The following is a 12,369-nucleotide window of genomic DNA, read 5'->3' as shown; positions in this document are numbered from 1 at the left end:
ATATTTAGTATCGATATTTTAGTCAAATATGGAATTTCTGTAATTGAATCGATATAATTAACTGAATTGATCATTATTTCCGGTTCGATCGACAATTAGAAATATTCTAGAAACGTCAATTGCCGCGGACGTTGCTAGGCCCGTTGCTACCCAAGGACATCGTAGTATTTTCCTATTGGTCGTTCACGTCGACGTGAATCCGGAAATTCGTCGGGAAATTTCCCAAACTTTATCCGTTCATTCCCAGGTAATCCCGAAAAATCGGGAAACGGGAATATCCGCGTTAGTTAATTCGACATTTTCTCTTTCTTTCCGTACTTTTAGTTTTTCTCGTATCTCTCCCAGAGCCGAGAACACTCGACCGCAAAATCGGTCCAAAATCGTTCGATTTTCGGTGGGAGGAGCGCTTACGAGTTTAATATAGTATAGATTATTCGATTATCTACCTGACCTTCGGCAAGCTCTATGATGATACCGTATTCTAGCGGCATTTTTCGTATCTACCTGTCCAATATAATCCCCTCACGTAGCAGCAATTTGAAGCGGAGCTGAAGCTTCTTGCACCTTTATCAATCAAATGGATCATGTACTGCAATTATCTTAAAATCAACAAGGAAATTTTAAATTACTGCTGCGATTCAGGTAGAGTTTTATTGAAATTATAATATAATGTAAAATCACCATAATCTAGAGAACATGTGATCAGGGTAGTATCTGGCATGTGTAATTTTCCTTATTGAATCCACGTTTATGTGAAAATACACATCGGCTGTTGCACGACTACATCAAAGGGAACAGAGAAAAGACTTCTTTAATAATTCTTAGATAAAATCGGGTGGATGTAATTCCACTATTACTAGAAGAAGATATCCAGCTCTGAAGAAAAATAGATTCTGTAATTTCTAGATTTAGACCAACGCTTTCTTGAACGGTTCCCAAGCAAGCATTGCTCCTTACAGGTGTCCCATAAATCGAGTTACCGTTATTTATCTGTAACGCAGAAATAACGTCTGATTACCGACTGTACTCGGGTATTATTCCTTTCAGTAATCTGCCAAGATTTTGCCGTGCTCAATTTGAGTCTGAAGCCAACTGATGATCATGTATTTTATGCAAATGGTTATCACTTTTTATTATTTTGCTCTCGCTTGATTGTACCGCAGATATTTAGATGGCCTCAAATCCGAACGGAATCCTCCATCTGCAATAGCAATTCAAACTTCTTGGGCATTAATTATCACTTGAGTTTTAGTCTTCATAATATTTACTATTTGTTGGATTTATTTTGCATGGCTTTCAATCCTCATCATCTCCTGGTTACATCCTAACCTCAGCTGAGTCGAATGTCCTTGCAATCTCTAAATTGGGAATTCTACCGCTGTTTTAAAAGCTCCCCAAAAATGCAGGAATAGCTGCGCTATGGTTGGAGTCCAAACCGCAACGCGATCCTCGCAAACGGACCTCATCTGCTCAACTTTGAACTGATTTATTTTTTCATTGTCGGCTGGTTAAGGCCGGTATTGGGTTCAACAAATTACAGTGACCGTGATCGTCGTGCAACGGTCATTACTAATGTCGATATCTCACGAATTGCCCGGCTGGTCGATCGTGAGCGTTCGACATCGCGTCTGCAGGCATGACGTTCACCACCCACTCGAGATATATGCAATAAATCCATAATTCCGAATCCGAAGATACGACGGCCGCGGATTTCGTCTTTCCCATCGCTGAACCCGCAGGCGCAACATTCGGCAACTCTTTTCAGGTTCCGTTCCTTGCTTTCGCCATGAAATAGTTCTGGTTTCTAATGAAGCATCATTTCCAGTAAGTGTTGAATACTATCTACCTCAAGAATTCTCCACAATATCCATATTATAAAGGGCTATCCATTCGGGGGTTTCCGAAAGTACACGTAAATAAAACACTTTCGTTTATAATATCGATCAAATTTTTATTTTAATATAATGCTTGGATATTTCCGTTATCTGTGGATGATTAAAAAGTAAAATAACTTATTTCCGCTTTATATATTTATTTTCACAACAATTGTTTCGTCATGATAACATGACTTCGTCAGGTGAGCATGGTAACTATATATAAAGCGGAAATAAGTTATTTTACTTTTTAATCATCAAGATGAATTTCCGACAAGTAAAGACTGAGACAATCAAACACTAGTTATCTGTGGAATACAGCTTCATTTAAATGTCCTTCGCGTGATCTCTTACAGGACTCGATCCTTGTGAGTTTCTTTGTTCGGTGACTTACCAGCAACTTGACGAATATTGATTTTCACATCGTCACTAATCTGAGGATTATCGTCATGAACACGATCCTTCGCACAACCCCCACAAAAAAAAAATCGAAAAGCAATAAATCACAAGATCCTGGTGGCCAATTCTCATCTCCGAAACCACCAGACAAAATTACACACCATACGATGATTTTTTTCAGGATTTTCAGAAAATGTAAGAACCTTCAAGCAGAAAATTGCATATATCGACATGCAGGTAGCAATTTTATATTACTTATTACTCGATTACTACATATAAAGAACGGACATATATGTGAATGAGTAAAGCATCAGTAAATATTTGTTGTTCACTCCTAGAACCCCCTTTAGATGTATCTCAAACATACCTAACATTATAATTCATATCTGTTTTTTAATTTGAGTATCGTCTGGCTGTGGTAATCAGCTATTAATCTCCTGACTACAGTCTAGTCTGAAGGTTCCAGACTGTTTACATCCAAGGTTTTACAACTGGTCCCACTTGATTTAACGTTAAAAAGGTCCACTGGATCACAAATCCTCGAAACTCTGGGATATGTTCTTTGTTTACTTTTTACTTCCTTTTACGACTTCATCATATCAATGTCTAGCGTTGTATAAGCAGTGTAGACTAATCATTTTTTCATTTGTTATAGTGTTGGGAGAACTGTGAACTACTCCAGTCCAACTTCCAAGTGTGGGGCGCCATGTGTGAAGAAAAAGAGATATGTGTAAGTATTTTGTTACTAAGACTACTATGATATATCGCCTCTGTATCACATTTACTACACCCCAAAAATAGCAGGAAGTTTGAGGAACTTTAATTACCCCAATTTATCTACAATAGGTGTTTTATTTTTCTGTAAATGGAAAGCTCTCTGTTTATTGTCACAGCAATTAGTGGGACGATTATTCGTTTTCAAGTTATTTGAATTTCTGGAGTCACGTGATATAGCTGGAGGGTTTTGAGTAATGAGAGTTCCGGTATTGTCTTAACGATGCCAGTAATATGTTTGGGATAATTTGGGGTATATGATAGTCCACATTTTCAGATTGTACTAATAGAAAATGATTGTTAGTTTATTATCTTGGTCATGTTTGAAATACATAATAAATTATTATCAATCATTCCTGCCGAATATATTAACGACATAATATTATAATGAGAAATGTTTGGGAGTTGATAATTGAATTATGTTCCAGTTAACATAATCGAAAAGTCCTTGAAATGTTTTACGATCAATTTAGTTATATTTTGGTAACAAAATTGAAGTAGATTTTTTCTACTTCACACAAAAAATCTCAATACAATCTCAACTAGTTTTGTTATGTTGCCACTCTGAAATATTGAGCTTTTTTACGAAACTTATAAACTCATTCAGTATTCCATCTACAATCTAAACCTCTTTTTTGTAATTCTCGTTTACCATGGACCCCATGGGGTAATCGCGTTATTTCGAGCCTCCTGAATCGTCAGGATATAGATAGTGCGGATTCATCACGATGACAATTCTTCGTACCGTTAGGATTCAAACGAAGTTGGTTTCCAATACAGCTACAGAACCGTTCAAGTCCACAATGCTCTCTCCATTATGTTCAGAAGGTAACGCACCAAAACCGAGATCCGAATAACAATGAGTTCAATTTATTTCTTCGTATTGGATAAGGGAATCGATTATTTCTAGCTGGTCGTTCGATCGATTGATTCAATATATTCTTTCTTTAACCATCATCATACACAATTATCTGATTATAGACACGCCCTTGTGGGTACTGAATTTAATCGTATTTTGTGCGAAGGCTGACCTCATGAGTATTTTGCCCTTTTCAAAAGATATGAAATAATACAGAGAATTCTTAAATTGTTTAGAAATACACAGGGTGTACCAAAAGATTGTAAATAACCTAAAATTTGCTTTTTCTAATGGAACATCCTGTTTTTTATTGCATTTTCAGATTATATGGAATAAACGAAGACAAGTTTATTCGAAAATCTGAAAATTCAATAAAAAATAGGGTGTTTGATGAGAAGAAACGTATTTTTGGTCATTCACCCTTTTTTTGGTACACCCTGTGTATTTCCGAAAAATTGGAGAATGTAGCTCTAATAACCACGAAACTCTCGACGAAACTTCCAAAAACCCGGAATGTGCTTTGCCAATTAAATGTTGGGCGAGCATTAGTCAGGGCCCGTTATAAAGCTCGCTTCGGACGTTTGTGGAACACAACAATTTAGAAGTCCGCTACAGTTAACAAGACCAATTTCCCGAGGGGTTAAGAGAGGGATTCAGCATCATTTTCGCCTAGGTCTTTAATGAAAACAATAGTTTCGAACTTAATTGACCACGAAGTTCAAGTGTGTTGTAGTAGGCTTATTCTTTATCGAACATTGTTCAACACATCTTATAACGATACTAATTTGGTTGCTGTATTTTGCTTCCAAGTCTAACGAAGGTAGTGGAAGCCTTAACATTCAAAATTCTTTTCCGATTTGAATAAAATTTCGTGTGGTTATTCAGTTTAGGCAGTTAATGTTCCCATGAAACATACTTTAACACATTTGGTTCACATTTTTTCGGATAGTGGAAATTATGGGTGAATGAATAATTTCGTTGAAGTGGTTTATCGAGTCAACAATTGTTTCAAGTAAAACTTTGGGAAAATTTACGGGATCTTATTGAAATTTCAATCAATTATTGTTTTTTTTTCAGATCATCGACCGAAGTTCCTTAATCGTTAAGAATAATTCTCATCAATGTAAATAGATCGTTCCTTGAAATATATATGTATCTCAGAGAGGCGAACGCAAAAAAAAAGTTATTGCAAACCGCATCTCGGATAGAGCCTCAAAATTAGAATCTATTTCCTCGGGCCGGAATCCAATATTCCAGAAAACTCCCATTTTTTCCGTTAGCTCCGTATCATGCAAGCAGTCGCGCGTTTTCAATCTCACATCTCTATAGTTTCATGGTAGTTCGTATCAGTTTTCGCAAGACCCTTCACATAGCCTCATATACTCTCTCCACCCAGCCTTCTTTACTCCTCTCTTTCATTTAATAACTCCAGCTCTCGGCGCTTCAAATATTAAAACTGACGTTCTGCAAACCCATCGTGCTTCCATGGCGGGCTGCCCTATACCCGCGCGTCTAATTGAGTTCAGGTGTACCAACGTAATTATACCGGTTTAAGTTTCTGGAATTACTGAACATGGTTATTTTTGCGACGCTCCACTGCATATAAATTACATGCTAAATAATAATTACCCCATTGTTGAATTACTATACTCGAAATTACCCCCATTATTTATTATCGTTTTAGGGATTACGCGCTGTTACTTCGAGGAAAGTTTTTTTTCAATTCGTGCTACTGCTCTTCAATCTTGCAAATATTCACATAGCATCTTTTTTTTAGCTGTGTATGTTCTCTTTTTAGATAATCATATCTCAAAATAATGAAAAATCACTCCTTTCCTCTCTTTCAATCCTTCTAGATTTTTTTCAGTTCAGTTTCAAAACAATATTATATTTGAAAAGGATTTTCTGAAAGTTAATTCTAATTTTGCTCACCGATTCATCGTGAACATTACATTTTGCTCAAATTTCAACTCGATATTTGGAAAAAATCAGTAAAAATTTAATCTCTTGAAGAAAGGTTATATTCCCTAATATATCGATCACACCCCAATTAAATGAAAACGTTTTTTTATAGATCGAGTTTTCATCTGAAACATATTGAGGTTTCAAGTCCGTATCTTGCCCCAAGGAGAGTTGTCAGCCTCGAGAAAATGATTGAAATTTTCTATAAAATTTCAGTTTACAGCTTATAATTTCTGAAATAATAGACTAATCGCTCAGTAGCAAGCATTTTCATAATCTACGTAAAAATGTTCTTTTTGAAAAACCATCGTGAAAACCTTATTATAGGATCTGCTGTGTCTACGTACTAAATTTTTTTTTTAATTTTCAGTTCCCTGGTTGCCAAGAAGCATGTCGTTTCCACGCTGAAGCATCCCTACGAGTGCAGCAAACCCAGCCTGTAATCCATACCAAAGGTGAAGGTACCATCAAGGTTTCCGCTGCTCATGCTAGTTGGCCAAGACCGTCCTCAGTTGAACAAAAAACACCATTGGTATACGTTGTGATGCGGAAAACGCTTGCCGGTCCATGGAGGCAAATTATACAGACTCTAGATCTCACGACTCACGTACCAGTTAATTCAGATCAAGGAGCCATGCTTAAAGTGCTTGTGGTCGATCCACAAGGTTTAGTTACCATTTACAGTTCAGACGAGGCGAGCGTTGAAGAAAACAGGAAGAGAAAGAAGACTATCAATACTGAAATTAAAGCGACGACAAGCAAGAGTATCATGAATAACGTAGACTTCCCATGGGTTCTTCGAGAAGTATCTTTGATTCACCAAAAAGTGTTGGTTATCGGAGAGATCGCTTGGGAACCCAAATCAGCCCGTGGTGTTTACTTAGTCACCTGGGAAATCGATGGTGGTGGTCTTAAAGGCAACCTCTTCACTGACTCCACTTGCGTGACCCTTTCTCTTTGTGCTGACACAATCTACCACATCCAAGTCGAGCTGGTCTCAAGGATACCAGGTGTAGAAAACCTCAAATCTGAAATGATGGACCTGGATACTGGTCGAGCGTTCAAGGTTTCCACGGAAAGTAAACAAGATCTCAGTGTTAAGGCCGATGAGTTGCCGGAAGATGCAGATATCAACTCACCCCTGTTGTCGGTTCTTGTGAGATCGGCGCACGGAGATAATCACAGTTTCAAATGGTACAACGCTGAGTTAGTGTGGGGTAGTTGTGCAGCTATATTGTTGTTCTCTGTTGTGCTCCTCTTGTTGTTCTGGAGGTGTAGGAGAAGGTCGAGAAGGACCATCGAGAACATGATCACTGGATCTTCTAGTGTCAGGAGCAAAAAATTGATAGATGATTACTCGGGCTGCACAGGTTAGTAAATGAGAAATATTTATCTACATAGATTTCGCTTTTCTATGTAATAAGGAGAATGGCAATCTCACCGAAGTTTGTAGTTAATTTTCTCTAGAACCCTTTGGCCAATTTCAGCAATTATTTTTCAATCAGCTTGATTTTTGTTATACAGGAGGGAATAGAAAGAATTTAAAGAAAGCATTTATTTGGAATGAATAGTTGACAGACAACAATGTTTACGAACTCAAATGTTACCTCAGAAAAAATTACTCAGTAAACACGATATCTCTCGAACAGAATAAACATTATAATAGCCTTAGATCTAGAATGCTGTTTTGATGTGGATAATTAAACCATGGGATTTTTTATGATTCTGATGATCCTACTACAACGAAACATCATCAGAATTAAAAAAAATTCAATAAGAATATCGAAAAGAAAAAAAGGGTGAAAGCACTAACAGGAAGTTACTGACATACTTTTGAGCGCACGTTTTTTGATTCTGGATGCACCCTTCGGGCCACATATTCAGTTGTGTGGTCTAGAAGGATGCAATTGGCGCATGAATAAATGAGAGCTCAAAAATTTCTTTTCAGTGTTTTCCCCATTTTGTTAATACGATATTGTTGTCGAATATTTGCTGGTTATTAGGATGCCATCAACTATTAATTTTACATAAAGCTAAAAACATTTTTATCTAAAGTTGTAATTTTGATTATCAATCGATGATTGTTGATGAACTAAATTATTAATAATCGTTTGAATTAATCAATTTTTCTCAAGATAGTTATCTTCAGTGTTTTTTATTCAAGTTACGTTGATATTCATTTATTTTATTGAATATTATTGATAATACTCAATTTGTTCTCTGTTATAGATTTATGATGTCTCATCAGTCAATTGCTAACAGTGACGATGAAAATAAAAACTAAACAAGTTCAAGAAAGAGAATGAATCGAAGTTTATTAATGAGGAAAAGCTTTTTCTCATTGAGGAATAAACCCATCGGTGAGTATCCAGAAGAATAAATTTTTATAGATAGTAAGCTCATTCAAAGAAAACAACTTCTTCCCAATTTTAACTATAACGTACATAATTTCCATAATGGGAAAAGGCAAATGATTTTGTATCAATTTTTTTCTCATGGAAATTACCCAGAATTGTCAAATTAACAATATTTGGAGAATTTATTTGATTTACGAAATTAATTTCGCCTACTAGAAATACGATTATGTCCAACTGTATATCTAGTCAGAGTCAATTTGGTATCTTTTTCGAATCATAGAATCGACCACGCCCTCTATTTACCGAACTTATCCAGGTGCATTCAGAATCTAAAAGTGCCGACCGACAACTCGATATTACTATCATTACATTATTTTCTTATTAAACGACTCTGTCCATGTTGGTTTAGGTTAAATTACACCATTCATCTCCACAGATCTGTAATTTTCAGAATTAGACAAATAACCGCGATCGCTATCCCCTAATAGTCTATACTTTGATGCATTTGTTTTGATGCCAACATTCGTCATTCCTTGTCTGACGAGACACTACAGCAGTAGCGTAACATAATTTGATTAATTCCGAAATGATCAATTCAAGGTCAAAAATAATTAACGATGTGATTTATTCATAAAAATTCTTTCGTTTTTCAAGGTCAATTATATTCTCAGTTTAATGATTTTGCTATTGTGAACTTCTGAAAAAAGAATTCCTGATGAAGCATTCAACAATCAAATCAGGATTCTCCACGTCTATGACTCGCACACACAATCGGCTAGCTCGATCGTGATTGGTGACATTAAACTTCCATCTCACTTGTATTCGGGATCGACCACAAATGTTTACTTTCTGTTCCTTCTATCTATATTCTGAGATTGTGACATTCGATGGTATAGCACAACAATTCAACTACAGTTACGGTTTTCTACGCTCTTGATCATGAATTAAAGAAATTCCGAAACCCCGCCTACTAAATGACTACTAAATTGACTAATCTTGGTACACTGAATTATAATTCATTTAATTAATAATAATTAATTAATTAATAATTCGGTCTATGAAACTGACTTGCTAAAATACGGGTTTCACTTGAATCAATCAATTTTTCTCCATATAGTTATTTTTAAGGCACATTTTATACATAAGTCAATTTGATATTATGATTTAGTTTATCAAATCGTGTTGATTATATTGAATATGTTCTCTCTTATAGATTTATTATGTCTCATCGGTCAATTGTTAACAGTAATGATGAAAATACAAGACAATGAAGTTCGAGGAAACGACTGAATCGCAATGAATGGAAGTTTATAATGACGAAGGGCTCATTCACTTTAAGGAATAAACACTTCGGTGAGTACTCAGAACAATGAAGTTCTAACTATAACGTAAATCTTTTTTCAATCATGGAATAAGGCAAATCTCTTTGTTCCCAATTATAAACCTATTGAAATTATAAGTGTTTTATGTGTAAATTTCGGCAGCCTTACTGTGAGCCGTTTAATCATAATGCATCTCAAGTAGAAGCGCTTCGGGTACTGGAAAATTCATGACAGCGAATCTGCGTTGTAAACGACGTACAAGTTTTGTATATTACAGAATATGGATTGCATCACGGATGGTAATCTAAACAATGTTTGAGATTAATTCTGTCTGTAGATAAGACAAACTAGGGTAGAATAGGTGCATGACCTTGAGATCCTTGAATGACATCCAATTTTCTACGTCAAATAAGTAGCTACTTTTCCGAATTGAATTTTATTTCTTTGTTATTTTGAGGCAAAGTTCATGTTCCGCAGTGGGAGCAGATTGCTGAATGATAATGATATACAGGGTGATTCACCGCGATGGTCTACTAGACGTTTATGGTAAACTAATATCAATTTCTTGCTAAAAATTTGTATATTAGGGTTTGTGGTGATGATCTTTCTCCCTAAAATTATTTCAGACCTCTACAATTTCCTTTTGTACTGGAAAGAGAGTACTACTTCACTTATTTCACTTATTCATAAATTCCAAAGGAATTTCTGAAAATTGGGACAACCCTTGTATAATTGAAATATTATGGCTTCCTCCAAGTGACTTTGGATATACTATACAAAAGAATACACAATTTTATCATGCATACTTCTAATCAATATTTTAAGCAGTGTGTAACAACACCCCGTTGCTGCTGAGGAGAATGAAGAATAAGTTGAACGCAAAGATTCAAAATTCAAAATCTCAGCTGATAACATAAAATATTATCGTGAAAGAAATAAAAACAGGACCGTACTCAAAAAAGTCACATAAAAAATGAATTCTTTCGTTTGCTACTCTTTTGAAAAAGGGTGCGATTTAAAGAAAAAATTGATTTCATGACATTGAATTATGAATTTTTTATGGCAATATCAACATTCCTCTAAAACTTGTGAAAAATATAGATTTCGGAATCTAAAGGAAAAAACTCAATAATCTGAGTACTACCCTATCAGTATTCAAATTATATTAAACTTTTCAAAGGATTTGTATGAAGTGAACAAATCCACGAAATTTAAACAAAATCGGACTGCTAATTTTCAAGTAATTGAAATTTGAAAGTCTATTCCATCATGCCAGTTTGGATTTGAAAGCAAAAATTCCACCACTCACAATTAATAATATCACCCAAAGAATGCAATAAGAAAAAAGTCATCAGCCCTATTCCTACGGAAATCTTTTAATAGTGTCTGTCATAACGTTCTTTTATTTAGACCATTTATCTATATTGCCCAATGTACCTCGAAAATAATTTCTTAATTTATTTCAGGGAGAATTCTCCAGGTCCTAGTGAAAAATGATATTTCACACCCCCACAAGGTCTGCTAAAGGTTCACCCCTCTCTTCATTGCTGTATAATTGCCATGACACATTACAACAAAGAAACAGAGCATCATATCAAACAGCAAGCTCATATACTAGAGGACTGCGGATTATACAACTTTGATTACACATGGGTACCACATTCAACAAATGTATGCAGCAATTAAAAGAACTATCAGATGTCACTGTAGCATGGATGAGACGCTGGAGAACGCAACACAATCCAAAAAAATCAAAATGTATAATATTTTACAAGATCAAGTCTAACTCCAAAAATATTGTACTTGGAAATAACACAATTACACCTACGAATGTGCAAGTACTTGGGTATACAACTGGACAGTAAGCTGAGTTTTTGAGGCTCTCATCAAAACACAAAAGATGACAGCTATAACTCAAGCAGATTACTTTAGAATACTCACATATAAAAACTTAGGAATCTGCAGCAAAACATCAAGCACAACCTTCAAAATGATCTGTAGGCTATTATCAGAGTATAGACATACAGTACCATATTCCTGAATAACCCTAAAACAACAAAGAAGAATATTGAGATAGCAGAAAGCAGAAATTTCACTAACTCTGTTACCAATAAACGGTTTGAATTTTCGGGCATCTGACTTCAACCGACTCAAACCTGTTGTTGTATATTTCACTCTGTACAAGGATATGACATAGATTATAGTGATTGTCATTGTGATTGTATGTAATATATCCTGTCAGACAAATAAAGCATCATTTTTCAGTAGTTGATCTGCTATAAATTCGAACACAGTATAGGAACTATACAGTAGTAACACTTGGAGGATTTTCCATTTGTCGGACACGCGCATTCCTTCTAGCGCAGCTTAGAGAAATTGAACCATATCATAGAAATCGTCGATTTGCACGTGAACCTAACCTTAGTGTCAAGTTATTCACTCATTTTACCTTGTTATGTTACCAAGTAAACATTCGTTTGTTAATTTTGAATTTCCAAGATTTCAATTACTTATTGATTTATTCAAGATGGTGAATCAATGCAGCTTGTTTAATTGTCGAAACAACAGTATTAATTCAAAAAACAAGATTTCTATTGATTATATCGATATATTTGTGTGATAAAACGAGATTTCTATTGATATATTTTTAAGGTATATGTATAAACGAAGAATATATTCTCTCTTCTCATATGTTTTTCTTTAATTGTTTTTTCTCAAAAATTCTCTAACAAGTTAAAATACCTCCACTCAAGACCCTTCTCTTAAATTTTAGTAAGAAAACTAGGAGTAAACATGAGTGACAAAAACAACTAAGTTATTTG

General features: G+C 35.2%; 1 protein-coding gene across 3 annotated transcripts in view; it reads left to right on the top strand.

The window, feature by feature from the left end:
* LOC123684111 overlaps positions 1-11,814 on the top strand; it is a 55,118-nt gene extending 43,304 nt beyond the window's left edge. For 2 of the 3 annotated variants that reach the window (XM_045623238.1, XM_045623237.1), the window contains exons 3-7: positions 2,929-3,003; positions 6,239-7,238; positions 8,098-8,228; positions 9,439-9,578; positions 11,014-11,814. In XM_045623238.1, coding sequence (XP_045479194.1) covers positions 2,929-3,003; positions 6,239-7,238; positions 8,098-8,105 — 1,083 coding nt within the window. In that variant the 3' untranslated portion in view covers positions 8,106-8,228; positions 9,439-9,578; positions 11,014-11,814. Of the gene's footprint in view, positions 1-1,706; positions 1,825-2,928; positions 3,004-6,238; positions 7,239-8,097; positions 8,229-9,438; positions 9,579-11,013 lie in introns of those variants that run through there. The other variant, XM_045623239.1, reaches the window with a different exon arrangement.
* Positions 11,815-12,369: the final 555 nt, after the last annotated feature.

The sequence above is a fragment of the Harmonia axyridis genome, chromosome 7, assembly GCF_914767665.1.
Source record: "Harmonia axyridis chromosome 7, icHarAxyr1.1, whole genome shotgun sequence".
Taxonomy (NCBI): Eukaryota; Metazoa; Arthropoda; class Insecta; order Coleoptera; family Coccinellidae; genus Harmonia; species Harmonia axyridis.
The sequence above is the reverse complement of the archived record's forward strand: the minus strand, read 5'-3'. Positions and strand labels throughout refer to the sequence as shown.